Source organism: Neofelis nebulosa, chromosome 10 (genome assembly GCF_028018385.1).
Source record: "Neofelis nebulosa isolate mNeoNeb1 chromosome 10, mNeoNeb1.pri, whole genome shotgun sequence".
In the NCBI taxonomy this organism is placed as follows: Eukaryota; Metazoa; Chordata; class Mammalia; order Carnivora; family Felidae; genus Neofelis; species Neofelis nebulosa.
The window spans coordinates 109,242,411-109,263,002 of NC_080791.1; the positions used below are offsets into that span (position 1 = coordinate 109,242,411).

The 20,592-nt window shown below is 46.6% G+C and overlaps 1 protein-coding gene across 2 annotated transcripts in view; it reads left to right on the forward strand.

The window, feature by feature from the left end:
* The window catches only part of PACS1 (phosphofurin acidic cluster sorting protein 1), a 156,757-nt gene that overhangs the window by 125,872 nt on the left and 10,293 nt on the right, over positions 1-20,592 (forward strand). For both annotated transcript variants that reach the window (XM_058689719.1, XM_058689720.1), the window contains exons 4-16: positions 295-420; positions 5,555-5,699; positions 5,978-6,069; positions 6,166-6,246; positions 9,422-9,481; positions 10,467-10,627; positions 10,999-11,092; positions 15,533-15,613; positions 17,020-17,135; positions 17,313-17,448; positions 18,696-18,800; positions 19,528-19,634; positions 20,340-20,494. In XM_058689719.1, coding sequence (XP_058545702.1) covers positions 295-420; positions 5,555-5,699; positions 5,978-6,069; positions 6,166-6,246; positions 9,422-9,481; positions 10,467-10,627; positions 10,999-11,092; positions 15,533-15,613; positions 17,020-17,135; positions 17,313-17,448; positions 18,696-18,800; positions 19,528-19,634; positions 20,340-20,494 — 1,459 coding nt within the window. The remainder of the gene's footprint in view (positions 1-294; positions 421-5,554; positions 5,700-5,977; positions 6,070-6,165; positions 6,247-9,421; positions 9,482-10,466; positions 10,628-10,998; positions 11,093-15,532; positions 15,614-17,019; positions 17,136-17,312; positions 17,449-18,695; positions 18,801-19,527; positions 19,635-20,339; positions 20,495-20,592) is intronic.

Consider the following 20,592-nt stretch of genomic DNA (forward strand, 5'->3'; position numbering starts at 1 on the left):
CAGGATCCCAAATTGAAGCATATGGAGAAAACATTTGATCACTTGGCAAAGAAAGAGGCAAAGTTCTGAACACATGTGTACCACAGAGCTACAGAATGGAAATCAGGCACCAAGGAGAATCGAAGCCTCAGCGGCAACTTAATGGTGTCTCCTTCACCCCTGATTCCCCCCACGCAGCCCCCTTGTACAGACAGGAGATAGTGAAGCACGGAAGGATTGCATATCCTCCAACAGGACCAGAACCCAAGGGCCCAGGAGCTTATTAACGATGCTTGACTCTTTTGTACTTGGCAGTACCCTCATTTCCTGAAGCGAGATGCCAACAAGCTACAGATCATGTTGCAAAGGAGAAAGCGTTACAAGAACCGGACCATCTTGGGCTATAAGACCCTGGCTGTGGGACTTATCAACATGGCAGAGGTGAGGGGGCACAGTCTCCAGTCTTTAAGTCTGAGAGTTTGTGAGGCACACCAGGCCCAGCCAGTTGAGCCTGCTAGCAAATGATTTTGCCAGCCTAATGGCTGGGTGTTTCATTTTATTTTACAACTTAATTCTGTTTTTGGAAATTCAGGATATCCCAAGTAATTGTTCTTTTTTTTTTTTTTTAATTTTTTTTTTTTTAACGTTTTTATTTATTTTTGAGACAGAGAGAGACAGAGCATGAACAGGGGAGGGGCAGAGAGAGAAGGAGACACAGAATCTGAAGCAGGCTCCAGGCTCTGAGCTGTCAGCACAGAGCCCGATGCAGGGGCTCAAACTCACGGACCGTGAGATCGTGACCTGAGCTGAAGTCGGATGCTTAACCAACTGAGCCACCCAGGCACCCCAGTAATTGTTCTTTTTATCCCAAGTAATTTCTCCCTCACAAAATGTTTTTCTTTAAGTTTCAAAGAAAATTCAAACTTACAGAAAAATTGTAAGAGTAGTGTAAAGAATGCCCATATACCCTGCACTCAGATTCTTCAGTGCTAACATATTACCACGTTTGCCTTATTTTTCTCTCTCTATATAAACATTTATGCATATTATTTTCTTTTCTGAACCACTGAGAGTAAGTTGCAGACATGATGCCCTACTACACGTTAATGCCATACTATGTTAATTTCTTAAAAATAAGAATACTCTCCTGTGTAGTCAGCATCATGCCCACCATAAAGGTCAGGACATCAACACGGATATAGGATCATCATCCAGCCCACGGCCCCCGCTCAGATTGTGCCAAGTGTCTTGATAATATCCATTACAGGCCCAGGATTTAATCTGGGATAGTGTTCATTTAATTGTCTTGCCTTTTTAGTCTCCTTCAATTTTCAACAGTCCCTCAGATTTTCCTTGTCTTTCATTCCTTTGACTTTTTTTAAGAGTACAGGCTAGAGGCACCTGGGTGGCTCAGTCAGTTGGGTGTCCGACTTCAGCTCAGGTCATGATCTCACGGCTCGTGACTTTGAGCCTCACGTCAGGCTCTCTGCCATCAGCACAGAGCCCACTTCAGATCCTCTCTCCCTCTCAATAAATAAACTTAAGGAAGGGAAGGAAGGAAGGAAGGAAAAAAAAAAAGAGTACAGGCTAGTTACCTCGTTGAATGTTCCTCAGTTTGGGTTTGTCTGATGTTTTCTGAAGATTAGATTCAGCTTATGCATTTTTGGCAGAACTACCACAGAAGTAATGCCGTGTTCTTCTAAGTGCTACACAGGCAATGCTCCACGTCGATTGGTTCCATTTCTGGCGAGGTTAGCTTTTATTGCTTGGTTAAGATGATGTCTGCCAGGATTTCCAACCTAAATTAACACTTTTTTTTGTATTTCCCAATTTAAAACAATATTGTATAGGGAGATGTTTTGAGACAGTGTAACAAACCTTTTTTCTCATCATATCTTCAACTAGTTTTAGCACCTATTAGTGATTCTTGCCTGGATCAATTATTACTTTGGTGCTTGCCAGTGAATTTCTAATCCCATCACTCCTGCTGCATATATTAATTCACTTTCTATTGTAAGGCAGAGCTTTCTCTTCTTCCCCATTTATTGATCATTTCACTTATATGTGTTAGTTATGGACCTGTGGATTCCTGTTTGCTTCAGTGGGGTTCAATCTGTTACTATCTTTTTTTTTTTTTCATGCTTAAATTATCTCAGATTTGGCCAGCGGGAACCCCTCCAAGCTAGTCCCTGTATCTTTTTTGATATGTGCCATCATTCTTTATACACTTCTTTACTTTCTGGTACAAAATAGCATCTTGTACTTTCCCTGACCCAGCCTTGGAGTGAACTGATTCTCCAAAGAGTCCTGGTTCCTTTTGGCGGAGAATAGTGTTTAGAAACCATTGGTTTCTAAATGGGTTCCATGACTATTAAGAGTTATTTTCCCAGCTGGAGTGTCATTGCTTCTACTCCCCCTGAACAGACAGAGCTAGGAAATGTATCTGCATATGTGCTTATGCTCTCATACACACATACATACACACCACACGCATGTCATACCTGTTTCCCTGACTGTCTGTCTGTCTGATCATGAGCTCACACATTCCAATCAATTCCAACCCAACACCATTGGTCTTATGCTTGCCTTTCCCCTGTCCATTGTTCTGATTCCCTCCTCCAGCAGGATGAAAGCAGGCTCCCATTATCTTCAATATGTTTGCTCATTTGTGTAGTTCCCTTATGTGCCAGATAAATCCTCTTAACCCTGACAAAGGGGAAAAAAAGGGGGCCACAAATAAGTTTTATTTTTTTATTATTTATTTTAAACCGAAGCAATGCTTTATTGCAACGACAAAGCACCAATTCAGTAAGGCATTGACACATGGAGATTCAAACAAACGTCTCTGAACAGAGATGTAGCAAGACTGCTTTTTCAAGTTCTTAAAAACAGGTTCTCAAATCAAAAATCAAAGCATCGGAGCAATCAAAAAAATAATACACCATCATGAAGAATATATATTCATAAATATTTATACTAGTAACAAGGTTTTTGGATCTATAACTTTTGGCAAATTCCTTCAGAAAAAAATTAGTGTAGATACCAACCATAAAGTGAAAAAGTGTTTTCTTCTGTGGAAACAAAGAGCCAATTTGAAAGTAAATCTATACAGAAAATACCATTATCCTCGGTGAAAAAAGCTGAATATGGGTGGATATCTCCAAGACACAACAGATTTTCTCTTTTCAGAGGTTCCACCTGTAGGGGCCATCAAGCATGTTCATTTCAAACATCACAGTATAGCCCAGCAAAACCTTGGGGCGCCTGGGTGGCTCCGTCGGTTGAGCGTCCGACTTCAGCTCAGGTCATGATCTCGCGGTCCGTGAGTTCAAGCCCCGCATCGGGCTCTGTGCTGACAGCTCAGAGCCTGGAGCCTGTTTCAGATTCTGTGTCTCCCTCTCTCTCTCTGACCCTCCCCCACTCCTGCTCTGTCTCTCTCTGTCTCTCAAAAATAAATAAATGTTAAAAAGAACTTTAAAAAAAAAAAACCTTAATAAGGTCAGGTGGAGGAGCCTCTATAAAAAGTGGTGTCAACAATTCCATCCAAATAATACAAGCTCTAAGGAGAAGAGGAACTCAAGGGAGACAGCAGTCTCTCTTTTTCCCCTTTTCCAAGTTTTCTTGGTTTTAATCTCCCTACATCTGAAACCAAAAGATCATTCAATTCAATCCTTTTTCAAAGATTTTGGAAAAGCAGTCTGTGAAGAAAATCCCTTTAGTGGGGAGGGAGGTCCAGTCATGTCAAAGATGACTCGCTTTGACAAGCTCTACAAGGAAAACCATCCTGTCCACAAGTTATCCTTGTTCCTCCTGGTTGAATTCAGGTCAGCTGACGGATTGCCTAGTTCGCCCAAGACATTTCATTTGACTGAAATTCTTCACATCTACACATGTATGTATTCTGTTTACAAAGTTTCATCACATGAGGGGTGCCTGGGCGGCTCAGTCAGTTGAGCGTCCAACTCTTGATTTCAGCTCAGGTCAGATCCCGGGGTCGTGGGATCAAGGCCCGCATCAGTCTCCTCACTGAGCATGGAGCCTGTTTGAGATTCTTGCTCTCTCTCTCTCTGTCCCTCTACCCCACTCACGCTCTATCTAAAAAATAAACAAATATTTTTTTTTTAAGTTTTATCACATGAAACTAAATTATGTCAGTATGTTTTTTGAGGTCTAAGACCCCAGTTTGTACTATGAAGAGTTGTTCTTTAAATGCTTTGTCAGCAGAGGTTTTACATGATACTGGTAGATTTTCTGGTTTATTTGTTTTTTAATTTTTTTAACGTTTATTTATTTTTGAGAGAGAGCGAGAGACAGAGCATTAATGGGGGAGGGTCAGAGAGAGAAGACACAGAATCTGAAACAGGCTCCAGGCTCTGAGCTGTCAGCACAGAGCCCGACGCGGGGCTCGAACTCACGGACCACAGGATCATGACCTGAGCCGAAGTTGGACGCTCAGCCAACTGAGCCACCCAGGCACCCCGATACTGGTAGATTTTGAGAGCAGGCCCCCCTTTTAAAAACTGAAGTCCTATCAGTACATCATTTCTTGTCATCAGTAGCAGGGATTTTCCATCAATTTCCTGTTCCCAGAAAGCACTAGTTTGCTCCTCAAATCCTGCTGTTTGGAAATAGTTGACGACGTGCATGACGTCAGGATCTAGTGGCCTCCCATTCTTCCATTCTCATGAAACACCCTGCACAGCTGGCATGGAGAGGTCTTCCCCCTGTGCAGAGCTCTGCGGCTGCCATGCTCCCAGCTCCTGTGGAGCTGGCCCACAGTCAGTTTTAAAACTTAGGTCTGGGGGCGTCTGGGTGACTCCGTCAGTTAAACGCCCAGCCCTTGGTTTCAGCTCATGTCATGATCTCACAGTTGATGAGTTCGAGCCCCACATCAGGCTCTGTACTGATGGTATGAAACCTGCTTGGGATTCTTTCTCTCTCTCTCTCCCTCTCTCTCTGCCCCTCCCCTGCTCACTCACTCTTTCTCTCTCTCAAAATAAATAAATAAACTTAAAAAAAAAAAAACAACTTATGTCTGTGCTTTAGTACATTAAATAGGAAAGTTTCTGTGACCTTAATAAATAGAATATATGAGATCGTGTCAGCCCATCTATCTTTCCTCTTCAGGTTTTGAATCAGTATGAGGGACTATGGGGAGTGAAGTATTATGGATGCCATATTTCCCCACCTGTGTTTTCTCAGGTATAGATCGGTTTGCCCCTTGCCAGACACAGGTGATCACCATCTGCAGGCCAGCCCCAGCCTGGAGAACTAGTTTTCTGTCGAGGACTCAAACTAAAATGTAGTCCCAGAGATTAGCCATCATTTTCAGGCTCGAGCCTCGGTTTTCTTTTAAGCACAAGGCCTGACCAGTGGCTGGCACTTCTGGAGATAATTTTCAAGTAAGAGTTTGAAGGCAATGGCAGAAAAGTAGGCCTGGATTTGAAAGATAGTGAGAAAGAAAACGTATTAGCAGAATGTCATTCCCATCGGCTTGCACACCCATTTGGATTTATCAAAATGGACAACTCACCTCCCCTCGTAAGGCATTTGCATTACTGCCCTGTGGTCTCAGGTGATGCAGCACCCTAATGAAGGCGCTCTGGTGCTTGGCCTGCACAGTAACGTGAAGGATGTCTCTGTGCCTGTGGCAGAAATAAAGATCTACTCTCTGTCCAGCCAGCCCATTGACCATGAAGGAATCAAATCGAAGCTGTCTGGTAAGATGTATGTGGTATCTGGAGGCCCTGTGGGTCAAGAACAAGCCCATCACCTGTTCCCCATCCTGGGAAAGCTGAACTTGATGGGGCCTAAAATGTTCTTGTGAAAGAGAAGTTTAGAGATCCCTCAAAATAAAACATGGCTTACCATGGCTGAGGCCCTCGCCTCTCCCCCAGACCTATTTCCGCCCGACGAGAGCCCTGATTCCAGCCAACCAAATTCTCTTAGGCCAGATCTTCACACTTCAAGGTTGTCTTACTAAGGTGTCTCTTTCCAGATCGTTCTCCTGATATTGACAATTATTCTGAGGAAGAGGAGGAAAGTTTCTCATCAGAACAGGAAGGCAGTGATGATCCATTGCACGGGCAGGTAACTTTCCACAGCCCCTCACATGTAGTGTCTTGAGAAATAATTCCAGACCCTCCTGGGGTTCCCTAACTTCATTCCATGCCTTTACCCACTTAGGACCTGTTTTATGAAGATGAGGATCTACGGAAAGTAAAGAAGACCCGGAGGAAACTAACCTCAACCTCTGCCATCACAAGGGTGAGCCTCGAATGTCTGGGGAATGTTGACCTGAGATTTTCAATTTGGAGGTAGGATGAGAGTGCTATATTGAAACCTCCTGGAGTCTTTTTAAAAATCTGCACATGGCCGTTCCCTGAAGGTTCTGGTATACCCCTCTATCTCCTCCTCCTCCTCCCCCACCCCCACCCCACCCCCACCACTACCTAATTAAAAGTCACTGTTGGAGAGAAGCAGTGTTACTTATGGGAGTGTGTTATATTTTTCAGGTTATGTCAGGATAGAAAATAGGTTGAGAAACCCTGTTTTAGACTTTAGAGCAGAAAATACTTTATCGAGAAGCAGAACACCTCAGACACCCCATGTTCCCTCTCAAGGAGGTTACTTCAAAGTATGTCCTGCCTACCACATAGACAGACCCAGTCATCTCTAGGGGTATCAAATTTTTAATCATGTTAACCCAGAAATAATAAGCTAGTGCTTAGAACTGTAAGCAATTGGTAAGGTCTAATTCCATTGGATATAGTTGGAGAGATACAGACATATAGATATAGATACAGATATTCTCTCTCTCTCTCTCTCTCTCTCACACACACACACACACACACACACACACACACACACTGGATATATATACATTGGATATATTTGGATCCTTAATGGATCCATAACCTTAGAGGCCAAATGCCTTTGAATTGTGTCTCCTACATAAGATTCCTCAAGAGTCACTATTTTGGTGAAATTAAGAGTCCTGGACTGAGACACTTAACTCCTGGATTTCTAGGTTAACCTTGGTGGGTTTTTTTTTTTTAATTTAATTTAATTTCCAGTATAGTTAACATACTGTTATATTAGTTTCAGGTGTACAGCATGGTGATTCAGCAATTCTCTAAATTACTCAGAGTTCATCATGATAAGTGTACTCTTAATCCCCTTCCCCTATTTCAGCCATCCCCCACCCACCTTCCCACTGGTAACCAGCAGTTTGTTCTATAGCTATAGTTAAGAGTCTGTTTCTTGGTCTAAGTTAACTTTGACTGATTCTGGAGTTCCTGTGCTAAAGTGTGGGAGAGTCCAAGTGCTAGAAACTCGGTTTCATTTTTCCTGACACATCCTGATTCTCTAGTACAGAGCTAGCCTAGGGACCCCAAGAACAGAGATTCCTATCACCTTCAGGAATGAACTAAATGTAGGCCAGACCTTCCAGATGTGTTGTATCTAAACCTGGCATTCACCATGAAACAACACTGTCATCTCCATGCCTCCTGAGGTATCATTGGGCTTAAATGTAAATTCTCAAGACTATGGTCTTGGTTTCCCCCGTTGAATAATGACTAGAGAGTGTGAGAACTGCTTCATTGTCCTCAGGTGTCTAATCCTTGATTGGCACTCCAAAATGACCTGGATAAGGCATGTCCCCAGAGCCTTAGACATCTTGTATCGTTGTACTCACAATGGGAAGAGACTGGAGGATCACTCTGTGTTGTAGCTCCTTCTGTTAAGTTTTTCTTTTTCCTGCTCTGTAACCAAAGAGAGGTCCTACTTTCTTCCCATAGGATGCCTCCTGGAGCTTTATAAATCCCCTCTCCCTGTGGTCTCCTATGAACCAGCTTTACCCTGTTATATGACCAGAGTTCAGTGCTCCTATTAATATCCTCTACCTCAAAGGTTGTTCTTTGTTTTTATTTTATTTATTTATTTATTTATTTATTTATTTATTTAGCTCCAGGCACTTTCTAGTCAGATTACCAGAGACTTAGTAACAGTTCTTTAGTTTCTGTCTCCTTTTGTACACATGCATTCTTCTCTCCCTACCAAGAATACTTTGTTCTAGACACACTAATTGACTTGCTGTTTTTTTGTTTGTTTGTTTGTTTGTTTGTTTGTTTTTTCTCCGCTGTGGATACCCTTTCTACCTTTGGAGCCCCTGCTTTTTCTTGAAGGCCTGGCTCAGCCTTACTTGCAAGTTAGTCTCTTCCGTCTCCAGATGGCAAGTCTATCATTCAGTCAGGAAGTACTTAAGACCCCAAGCTCATCACTGTGCCTGGAGTTTGAGACATTGAGATAAGAAAGGGCTCGTCCATACCATCAAGGAGGTCACAGTGTCTAGACACAAACGACGTCTAAACAAGTGGCTGCGACATAGTAGAGTAGGGGCTAGAAGATAGAGTTTGGTGTAAGGGACGGTGATGGCACTAAGGAGAAAGTGACCGACTCTGAGCAGAAGTGCCAAGAGAGTTTCACAGACCGGATGCAGAGAGATGGGTTTCTAAGGATAAACAGAGATTCGCCAAGTGGATTGGGGGAGAATGTTTAGTCAGGGCAGAAGGTACTGTGTGTAAAGGCCCAGAGGGGTACAGCAGCATGCCATTCCTTACAGAACTATAAGCAGTTTCCACTTGAATGCTGGTGTGGAGTGTTGGTTGGTGATGTGAGGCTAGAGACCGGCAGAGCAGCCTTCAGACACACATGGGCCCGATGCTGCAGCTCGTCCCCTGGGCACTGGGGACCAATGAAGACCTCTAATTTGGGGAGAGTAACATTAGATTTGCATTTGTGATAATCACTATGGACTCTGGAGAGAACAAGACTGGAAACTGGCCGGGAGCGTGAGGGTTGGGGAAGTGTCGGTCAAAGGCCATTGCGGTGATCCCACAGAGTTGTGGGGAGAAAAAGGCCTGGAGGAAAGCAGTGGTATTACAGATGAAAAAGAGCATGGGAGTTAGTGAACACTCGGCTGTGAGGAGAAAGGGGAGGGGAGAGACTCGAGGTTCAGACTCCTACAATCAGTGGGGGATAATGGTACCCTGGATAGGAACACAGGGAGAAGGTGATGAATTCTTGGAAATGCTGGGTTTGAGGTGCCTGTATGTGCAGGTGGAAATCACCAAACAGCACCATGGATCTGAAGGACTGGAGAAATGGATGAGCTGGAGATGTGTGGGTGGTGGAGGGCCCTAGGGAGAGATGAGCCCTCCTTCCATCTATGCCCACAGCCCTGGGAACTGCCCCAGCATTAAATGCTCATGCCTGCTTCCCTGGTGGGTTTTATGTGCCAGAGGGGAGAAACTCTTCCCGTCTTCGTGTCCTCCCACAGCTCTTTACAAAAGCGGGCTCTGGATCACTCTGTTGACCTCACTTGATCAGTCCACAAATGGGTATTGTTTGAGAATTATTGTGCAATTTGTCCCTACAGCAACCTAACATCAAACAGAAGTTTGTGGCCCTCCTGAAGCGGTTTAAAGTTTCAGATGAGGTACGACCCCTTACTCCCGAGGTTGATGGTGAGTAGAAGAATCCCCTGAGTTTCACCGTCGTTCCTGGGGTGTGCTCTTTCCTGCCACTAGGAGTCAGGGTTGCAGGACCCCCAAGTGAGAACATAGCTAAAGAAGGGCTTTAAGCTACTTGAAAAGAGAAAGGAAAGCTTTCCATGTAGCACCCAAAGTTTCACGGTACCTGGAAGCAAGGGTAGCATGGTTATACTCAACTGTTGTTTAATACCACGCCTCTGCTACGGGGTGCCAGTAACAAATCTAGTTGTTGTTGTTGAATTTTCCCTCCTATTGGACGGGGAACATTGTGAGCAACAGCCTGTGAGGTAGGGGCGTCCTCAGTGGTCAGCCCTAGTTTGTGGGATTGAGCCCCACGTTGGGCTCTGCACTGTCAGTGTAGGAGCCTGCTCGGGATTCTCTGTCTGCCCCTCCCCCACTTATGTTTGCACTCTCTCTCTCAAAATAAATAAATAAACTTAAAATAAAAACTAGAGATGTTGTGTCCTCCCTGGGCTCTGACCGGCCTGGTGCCAGTTTTCACAGGCTTCTCTTCTGAATGGACTGGAAAGAAATGGAGAAGAAAATTGTTGAGAGGTGTCTTTGTCCTTCTGTGGGCTCCTGGAAAATGGAACCGGCCTGCACAGAGTCACAGTCCTCTGGGTTTTCTTGTGCCCATGCTTTGGCAGAAGTACATTAGCACCTGTACTTTTCTTCTCATGCCAGGCCCATAGTGTGGAGTGGTAGGGAGGCACTGAAAGGGAAAGGTGGCCTCACCACATCCCTGCTCTCAGGATTAGATCACAGAAAGGACACTAAGATTACCCCGATGCATGTGAAGCTATGGCATTGCCTCTTAAGGACGACTAGTTAAGGAGGCCAGTTGGTACCTGTCCAGGAGGAAAGAGTTATACATCTACCATACTTGTTAATAGAGGTAACCCCAAACTCAAAGCTTTTTGTCCCCCACAGGTAGGCTTCGGGCTGGAACACGTATCCCGAGAGCAGATACGAGAGGTGGAAGAGGACTTGGATGAACTGTATGATAGTCTGGAGATGTATAATCCCAGCGACAGTGGCCCTGAAATGGAAGAGACGGAGAGCATCCTTAGCACTCCAAAGCCCAAGCTCAAGTGAGGCCCAGACCTCTTCTATCGAATTGTCTCCCTGCATGTCTCCTTCCTAAGCCAGCACAGTCTCCTAGGCCCCCTCCCTCACTTCCCCTCCATTACCAGGGAGTTTGGCTCCTCACCCTGTTGAACCTCCAGCTGTCTGGATAAGGATCACTGTTTTTGCCTCTAGCCGGCAAAAGTCCTGATAGGACTTTCCTGAAGTCCTTTGGTCCAGGCCCTCCTTGTCCACTCTGCTGTGTCCTTCCTCAGCGGGCATCCTTCAAGCCCGGGTTGTTGATCTTTCTTGAACACTGCATCGCTACCCAACCTTCCACGGGCTGCTGCTCCGGGCCCCGGTGGCCACTGACCCTGGCTGTGCTTCTTTGCCGCAGGCCCTTCTTTGAGGGGATGTCGCAGTCCAGCTCACAGACGGAGATTGGCAGCCTCAACAGCAAGGGTAGCCTCGGCAAAGACACCACCAGCCCTGTGAGCAAGACCGACGGATATGGGGGTTGGGGAGAGGGACCAGGGGAGTGTTGGGGCTTAACACTCTGAGCACTCTGCTCTTGGCTCGTTTTGTGACCTTAGAAGAGCAGTCTTATCTTGTGTCGACCTTGGGTGTCCTCATCAGAGTCCTGGCTGGGAGCTTGGTTCTTTGTGGGCATTGCTGTGGCTGTTTGGGTGTTCTTTTTTGGTCAGTTCCTGCCACGACTTGGAGCCTTCCTTCCCAGAACACACAGCGCCTCAGATTTCTCCCTCGACATCTGTAACATGGTAGCTGGGAGTGTGGCATCCTGCCAATGTTAAGCAGTTCTGCTTTCCAGCCTAGGTAAAGAACGTAAAGAGGCAGGAAGCCCACCTACATAGGCTTTATTCCTGGGGGGGGGGGGGGGGGCAGTGCCCTCAAAGAATTAGGAATTTAGCGGGTAGATTTCCATTTTGCCTGATGACCAAAAGGAAAAAGTTTCTGTCTGCTGTAGCACCACGGGAGGCCAGCATCACCCTGGACCATGCTCTGTTCCTACTTGGGAAGGCTCCCCTAGCAGTGGATCAGGGGTTGGAGCCTGGGTTGATGCTGTATCTACCTCAGGCCCTATGAAGCTGTTCTCATTTACAGCTAAAGGGAAGATGTTGTGCATGATTTTAGTGTCGTTTACGGTGTGCTGTTGCAAGCCCAGTGTCTTTTCTTTAGATCTAAGAAACTGAGTCCTTTAAGTTCTGTTCGCTCCACTTCAACAGAGGGCATACAAAACTCACCTTGTGAATAGGTATTAATTGTGAAGAAATGACATGTGAGGTACTCCATCCCCTGAAAAGTACTGTGTCTGTGGAAGGGCTGCCATCCGTCCCAGGGGTCTGCAGACCCTGTGGCAGCTCATGGGTCAGCTCTTGGGCTGCCTTACTGCTTGCTGCCACCAGGTGGGGCTGTCTCCCACCTCATCCCTCTTCCCAGCGAAGGCACAGCCGGCCGGCACTGTCTGGCCCTAGAACAGTGGCAGCAGGTGGCATTACTGAAGAAATGTGGGGTGGAAAACTGCAGCCCACAAGGAGAATCCCTCCACAGAGGAGCCTCTGACATGCCATTTGAAGACCTTGCACTCTGATCTGGAGCTGAGGAGGCCTCACCTTACTATTTATGTGGCTTGTAGCTGCTCTCCCTCATGGGCTTTCTAAACGGCCCTCCTGAATGGTCAGTGTCCACATGGACAGATCATTGGCCACTACAGCCAGATTCCGTCTCAAATATAAATACAAGGGATGACCCTTCTAGAGAGAAAACCGGCACCTGGCCAAAGGAGAACTGTTTCATAGTGTCCTAGGAATGTGGAACAAGGAATACTGTAACAAAATGCAATTATTAACTGAGATAATGCCCCCCAAACACTAAGCATAACACCTAACATATAATGAATTCTCAATAAATGGTAGGGATTGTTGTTATCACATCAATACATTATTTTATACTAATGAAGGTGTTTCTTGGTGGATAGAACTTGTCTGTAAGTTCTACTTCAGTCCCAGTTGTTTGGCTAACACAGTTTAGAGAGAAGAACCACTGATCCTCTGAGCCTCAGGTGCCTTAGAGTTAGCATAGCAGCCCAGTTAGCTCAAAAGTCAACTGAGTATCAGTCTTTACAATATGATGGCCCAAGGGCCCTTATCTAAGCAGAACTTTTCTCTGGGCAGGGGGGGACTGAAGTTGAGAGCATGTGTTCTGGAGTCAGACCTCTGAGTTTGAATCTTGACTCCATCATTCCACTGACTGTGTGATCTGGGGCAGTTGCCAGGCCTTGGTTTCCTCGTCTACAGAGTACCTGCAAAAGGCACATGCCTTGTGGGGCAGTGTGAAGATACCATGAGAGAATGCGGGTAAATCCTCTGGCATGTGCTCGCTGGATAGATGTATTGGCTTACCACATGGGAAATACACAGTAAAAGCAGTAAACGGAGGCTGCTGTTGCTGTTCTTATTATAGTCTCAGAACCATTTCGGTTCTGGTCCCCTGAAATTGTTAGAATGTCGATGTCTTTTTAGTGAGTCCTTCAAACCCTGGCTCTGTTGGCCAGATTTCAAACTTGCTTTGCTGATTCTCTGTGATATTTCTGTTTTGAAGAGCCCCATATGTCTTGATGTGGATGTAGAACTCTGGGATCCTTTAGTATGAAAGGCACTTGGGGAAATACATAGCAAGGCCATGCTTTTACAGGGAAGCTCCAAATATAGAAGGAAAAAAAAATACTGAGATCACGCATATATAGGCAGGTATGCACATGCTGCCCAACTTTTATCCTCTCTTTCTGATTTCCTAGCATTGTTATTTGTTTTTCTTAATCTTCTTTTTTGTTCCCCAGTTTCAGAGGATTCAGTGTATCACTAAAACCAGAAGGAATTTCTGCTGATACAAATTATTACAGTTGTTAGCTTTCCCAGGACTTGAGTACACAGTAGCAGCAGAATTTGGTTTTCCAGGCGAATAACAAGAGACCCTGACAGTGCTTCAGTCAGGGAGGTCGAGAGATACAGCCTTTCAGCCGAGACTTCCTGCTGCTAAAAGTTGCTATTTCCATTGCACTGTAAATAATGGTGTTAGAGACTAGTACTTCATACAAATGAGAGCCTAGATACTACCCCACTCTGCCCCCCTCACAGGAGCATGTACCCTCCCTGTAGCACCAGCATTGCCCCATGGGCACAGTACTTTGGACTGGTGGCATCTGCCTCCAGTGCTACCCAATTAGACACAGCTGCTGCACGGCTGTGTTCCAGGGTTCTGGGGTGAGAAAAGCCCTTCATATTTATAGGAGCAAAAACAGAAATTTGGAGAATTGGGAGTTTGCTCCTAGTGGGACTGCTTGGAACATCTAGAAGAGTCCGTGAATAGCCAGCAGGTTCCCTTTAACCCCAGGCCAAGTGAAGGTTGTTGGCAGCTTCACCATGGAAACAATTCTGTACTTGTCCCAGGGCTTGACATGCTACTTTAAAACCCTTCAGCAGAATGGTGTTATTGCCCCAGTTCATTCTCTTTAAATGTGTTTAATTCATTTGTGATACTGAAATCCAAAACTGAGTGAAATCATCTTTAGTCTTAAATCTAACCAGGACTTTCCCATGATTCTGGACTCTGTTAACATTGGTTCTTCATATAGACAATGTAATGAACTAGCTTGCAATCTGAGGCAAACTATTATGTTTGGCTCTGAGCCAAACCATCTCAAGATTTGGGGTCACAAGGTCTAGTTAAAGTATGTTGGTTAGTCTTGCAGATGGTTTAGGGCAGTGCCTCCCAACCAGGGGTGGTTTTTGCCTCCTTCTCAAGGAACATTTGGCGCTGGCAACGACTAGAGACAGTTTTGATTGTCACAACTTGAGGGGTTGGGGGTGCTGCTACTGGCACTTAGTGGGTAGAGGCCAGGGATGCTGTTTAACATCCTGCTATGCACAGGACACATCCCCCACAACAAAGAAGGGTCTGGCCAAAATGTCAGCAGGGCTGAGGTAAAGAAACCATATGGTGTAGATAGAATATGACACAGGGCCTACATTTGCTATAGTTGTTCATTAGTTTTCCAAGTACCCCCTTGAATTTATAAGCCCAGTGTTTCTCAGTACTATTTAATTTACTCAGAGGAAGGAATTTGAGTGATTGGGAGGAGGTAGGATATCTTTGATCTTTCCTGACTCTCTGGTTTCCAGAAAGATTCACTAAGGCCAGTACCTTCCCTACATCTAAGACCCACAACAACGCTCAAACTCTTGTGACTTTTACGTAGACATCTGCACAGCCAGAAACAATGTTAGCAAATACGAAAAATATAGTTCTATGTGTCAGTTATTTACAAAGTAAATTTTTAACGTTTATGAAAAACGCTAATAAGAGTTGGGGACAGAGGGAGAATTAATTCACACCTAAATGGCATAGCATTGGGCGTGTTTTGCTTAGTATATTCATTTATCTTGAGGGGTCTGTAGATGTTTCTACCAAGCAAAATAAATTTGGCTACCATGGATGTCTTTAGTCTCAAAGTCAAAGACCTGAACTGTAAGATTTTCCTTCCCAGCAACTTCTGAGAAGCAGAAGAGGCCCCGGATGTCCTCCGAGGGCATTTACTGTCCCCAGAGTTAGAGGCCTTGCGGGGCCCATACAAAGTCATCTAAACGCTGATCTTCTCTTCCCTGTGACATCTTGTGAGAGTCCGAGAGATGAGAGTTGCTGGGCTCTGAGTTGCACTGTGCTACTGATTTAATGACGACAGAATAGCTGATCCTTCTGACACTTAGTTTTCACCAAACACACTTCTTAGAAGATGGAAATTCCAAAGATTTTGATGAGATCTTGGAAGCATTTTAAGCTTCCGAGGGACCAAGAGAACCAGTTAGAATGGTAGTTATTTGGATGGTGATGACTAATTATTCTAATTTTTGCAGATGGAATTGGCTGCTCTAGAAAAAGTCAAATCTGCTTGGATTAAAAATCAAGATGACAGCTTGACTGAAACAGACACTCTGGTATGTGCAGCTCAGCCTCCTGTGTAACTTAGTTTTTGTGCCTTTAGAAATAAAGCCAAAAGACCTTCAAGACCTCCCTGGGAATTTTGCCTACGTCTGTGGACTTGTGAATGTTCTGTGTTCTCTTTCTCCTGGAATCCTTACCCATGGAATATAAGCTACCCTGGAGACCAGGTCATTCCCCAAATTAGCAAACCAGAAATGTCCCCATTCTGCTCTTTTATTAGATCTGATTAAATGCTAATTTGGATAATTTCTCACTATCTGTCATCCTTATTTACTTCTGCGAGATGACAACCAGTATCTTCCCCTGAAAAACCATCCCTTCCTCCAGAGTTGCTTTTAGTGTGAGCAGGCAGCCTACACGTTAAATCTCCAAGTGATTATTGGTCAAGTCCTTCCCCTAAGAGACTGGAGCTGCCCAGGAGGGTGAGCCAAGCCCTAGAGAAATGGAACGTATCGCTTGGAGTGCCCAATTTATACACTGGCTCCACACATACTTACTGGGTAACTACATGTGCTAAGCACTAAAGATGCGAAGGTGAGAACACCAAGGCCTCTGCCATCAAGACACCACCCTCCAGGAGGAGAGCCAAGCTCTGCACTCCTGAGGTTCTGTGGAGGCTCAGGGAAGGACAAGTGATTCTGACTGGAGGGGGACATCTGAGCTGGGCCTCTCAGAATAGACTGAAGTTCTTCCAGTGGGACCGGAGGCTGGACACGGTGGGAGGGAGCAGAGAACTTTACCAGGTACCACTGGGGGGGGTGCTATGCATTAGCCTCACAGTGAGACCTGGTAGTTGACGGAGTCCAGGGAAGAATTATCTTAGGCTTCTGTTTCCTATAGTAAATAATGCTACATCAAAGATCCGGTGAATAACCAAACATTAGACTTGATGCAAGGTTAATTTAAAGCTTACTAGACACTTGCACTTCATAGTTCACCAATAATCTGGAAACCCAGCTTCCACTCTGGCCCGACTGTGGTCTACACTGCAGTGGTCATTTCAAAATGAAATTCCAAGAAACAGAGAGGGTAGGGGGAGAGGGAGGGAGGAAAGGAGGAAGGGAAGGAAGGGAAGAAAAAGAAATTCTAATCATGTCATGTCACGATCAAAATTCTCCTCCCCACCTAAAGAAGCCAGATCATCAGCCCAGGTTTGTGTGTTGACAAATAACAGTTCGTAAATGCAGAGGACAGATCGAGTAGCAAGAGACAGTACCCAGCAGAGTGGGTGCACTCCATCAAATTAAACAGTAAACTTCCTCATTGGAGAGAGAGGTGCAGAACCATGTGCTTCTAGGAAAAGAGAGCGAGAGACGGACCCTCGTTGTGAGACTCTCCAGGCTCCTGGGTGGTCACTGAGGGGGAAGTAACCCTCGCTGTTTCCTTTCCTCCCTGGCAGGAAATTACTGACCAGGACATGTTTGGGGATATGAGCACAAGTCTGGTTGTGCCAGAGAAGGTCAAAACTCCCATGAAGTCCAGCAAAACAGATCTCCAAGGTTCTGCTTCTCCCAGGTACTCGAGATTGGAAGAAAATCCTAAAGCAGGGAGGGTAGAATTAAGGAAACCAAGCAGATGGTGTGAGGCTTGTGACCATAGTTAGCATAGGCTCATGGGCGGGGGAAGAGTGGCTGATAATGGCTTTGGGGTCACGGGGGCTATTTAACTACCTCCTTTCCACATCTCTGGCAGCAAAGTGGATGGGGTACACACGCCCCGGCAGAAGCGGAGCACACCCCTGAAGGAGCGGCAGCTCTCCAAGCCCCTGAGTGAGAGAACCAACAGCTCCGACAGTGAGAGGTCCCCCGACTTGGGCCACAGCACGCAGGTACCCCCTCCCTCTCAAGGCCAGGGCCCTCTGAGCATCCCTAGACCTTGGCTTCTGTTCTGTCATCTTCCTTGGGCAGTTAGGTAGAGAGAAAAGAGGGAATACTGTGGAATGTTCTGAATAAAAGTCTTGAAGACAGATCTAAATCAGAGAAGTCTAACATATGTGTTACTTACTACCAGTGCGGAATTGGCTTCGGTGCTGATCTGCAGGGAGCGGAGGAGGGAGCAGGAAATGCCAGCACTGTCACAGCCTCCCATCACCCCCAAGTGGCAGTTCCACACCTGATTTGTTCTGCCTCCATCAGACCTCAGTCTAGAGATTGTGTGGTGAATCAGTTATTCTAGAGGACAGCAACCGTCAGTATCTCATTGGACATCACCCACCTGGACTCAGATACCCTTCGTACTACTATGGGCCAGTTAATGTGATTTCAAGCTGGCAAATCAACAATATTAAAGTATTTTGATTAAAAGACCCAAGAGTAGGCTGGAATAGAAGCAGAAGAAACCAGACCTCAGGAATTATTTTCTCTTTCTGAAGGCCAGTGGTATCGGGGCTTGGGGAAGGAACCTTTCTAAACTGGCACCTCACACAACTACACTTCCTCCAGAGCTAACAGCAAGCCTGTTCGCTTACCTGATAAATAGCACCAAGAGAAAAGTCTGTGTCAACATGGCTTCCTGAGTTTGCCGCTATTGCATAGCTGAAAATGAACTGGAGACCAGAATAGCCTGTGCCTGGGGCGAGGTGTCAGGTGTCGTCCTCCTTGCTAATCACTGTTCCTGAAGTACCTTTTGTTCCCTGTGACAGTGGGGCTCCCCACACAGTACCCACTGCCGCTCTCCTTGGTTCTCTCCCCATTGCCCTCAATTTCGTTTCTGTGAGCACCTGGTAACTGTTACCGCCCTCCTCCTCTCCTGGTACTTCGGCTGCATCATTACCCTTCAGGGCATGCTGATCGCGTTTCTAGCTTAGTCTGCCCTCCCCCTCCTCCGTCAGGACTACTGCTGGGGCTTTGTTCCTGGTGTCTGAGTGTGTTCTCTGAGGACTCTCTGCTTACTCTTTATCCTTGTCCTTTCCATTTTGCTCTGGCCAGTGGGATGCTGGGTCTCCTCCAGAAATTCCCAGTGTCTCCCTGTATTCTCCCTGAATTACCCCTGCCCCAGAGATTCTCTACCCTGGTGCACCCTGCTCTCCCCTCACGCTCCCTGGGGACTACCTGACAGACACATTTGCCCCTGCAGATTCCAAGAAAGGTTGTGTATGACCAGCTGAATCAGATCCTGGTATCAGATGCAGCTCTCCCAGAAAATGTCATCCTTGTCAACACTGCGGACTGGCAGGGCCAGGTAAAGCGCTAAAGATGGCAGGGCTGGGGAGGAGGGGTTCTGGGGAGCAAGAGGCAAGACGTGGAGAAACGGGAAAATGATCCCCATGTCTCAGGCCCCTCTTCCCTGAACTCAGCCTGTAGTTCTAGGCTCCCGTCCCAGTTCTGTCATTTTCCGGCCTGTGGGACCTCACGTCACTAACTTTTTGTACCTCAGCTTCCTCATCTGTAGAAAAGTGATAGTGTTACTGGTCCTGCCTTCCTTCCAGGGTGGTCGTGTGTGGGTTTTCTGTCAGCATAACAGAATACAGGTATCTCGAAAGGTACAGAGTGCTACAAAATGCCAGAGGTTGCCCTAGTTCCCAGGAAGGCAATTCAGAAGAGGGAGAGCAATACCCTCTGGCCCCCAGGCACCGCCGCCCCCTGCCCCCGGGTAGATCCTGGCGGCAGAATCCCTCTTTCCTAGTGGCCCCGACACCTGGAACATATGCTACAGAGGCAACATGAGAATCTAAAGATTCCTTAACCTTCCCACATTTCCTGCTTAGCATGTCTATATGGGGTCTAGCCCCACCTTCTCTTCACTGGCAGCCAGAGACCTGACCTTTGCCCAGCTTTGATCTGAAGGACAGAGGACGGGCCCTGCCACTCAAGCTGGGCCTCGCCTGCTCCTTGGTGCCTGTGGGGGAGCTGCGTTCTTGCTGCGTGGACTCACCTGTGTCCCTGCCCTTTCCCTCCCTGCCCCCCAGTACGTGGCAGAGCTGCTCCAGGACCAACGGAAGCCTGTCGTGTGTACCTGCTCCACCGTGGAGGTCCAGGCCGTGCTGTCTGCCTTGCTCACCCGTATTCAGCGCTAGTAAGGGCTCTGCTTGTCTCCTGCCCTTTGGGGCTCCCTCTGACTTCATCCTCCCACCCTGACTTCTAAGCGGTGACAGGAGTGCCCTGCCTCACCAGACCAAAACTCCTCAGTCGCCGTGTGGTTTACAGTGGCGGGCCACGGTGCTCTGTTGTCCCTGCTGGCCCCAGAGGTCAGGGTGTGAAAATGTCATTCTCCTGCTCTCCCTGCCTCCCAACTTGTACTCTTGACCTGCCACATCTTCTCCTTAAACCCAGGACGAAGAATACCAGGGAGAAAACCAGGGTTTTACAAAGGCCTTTTACTCTCATCCCTCTAACTGTGCCACGATACTTGGCATCCAGAGTCAGGACCTCCCCAGAGGGGCCCAGAGTCCCCGCCAATGAGAATGAGAACCGCAGGTCCTCCAGGCATCCGGGCTCACGCCCAACCGCTGACCCCTGGCAGCACTGCCAGATTGTCTCCCATTAGCCTAAGCTAATTCTTTCTTCCTTCTAGACAGTCACCTGCCTCTCTGATCCTAGGTTTCTCTCCTTATTGCAAAAGCACTGTAGTTCATTGCCTCTCTGTGTATTATTTTGTTTATTGGCTTATTTTCCCTCTGTGGGTTGTGGAATCAAGTGAAGTCAAAGCTTGGGGCCTTTGTCCGAGTAGGATGCTGGTGAACCCCCCAAATGTGGTTGTGACTCTTCCCTTGCTCCCCAGCTGCAACTGCAACTCCTCCATGCCAAGGCCCGTGAAGGTGGCAGCAGTGGGAGGCCAGAGTTACCTGAGCTCCATCCTCCGGTTCTTTGTCAAGTCGCTGGCCAGCAAGACCTCCGACTGGCTTGGCTACATGCGCTTTCTCATCATTCCCCTCGGTAAAAATGGAGTAGATTTCACTCCTGAAGCAGCATGTTGGGGCTGGGCCCTAAGAAGGGACAGTTAGGGAGCTCAAAGGCCAGGCCGTATTTTGTCC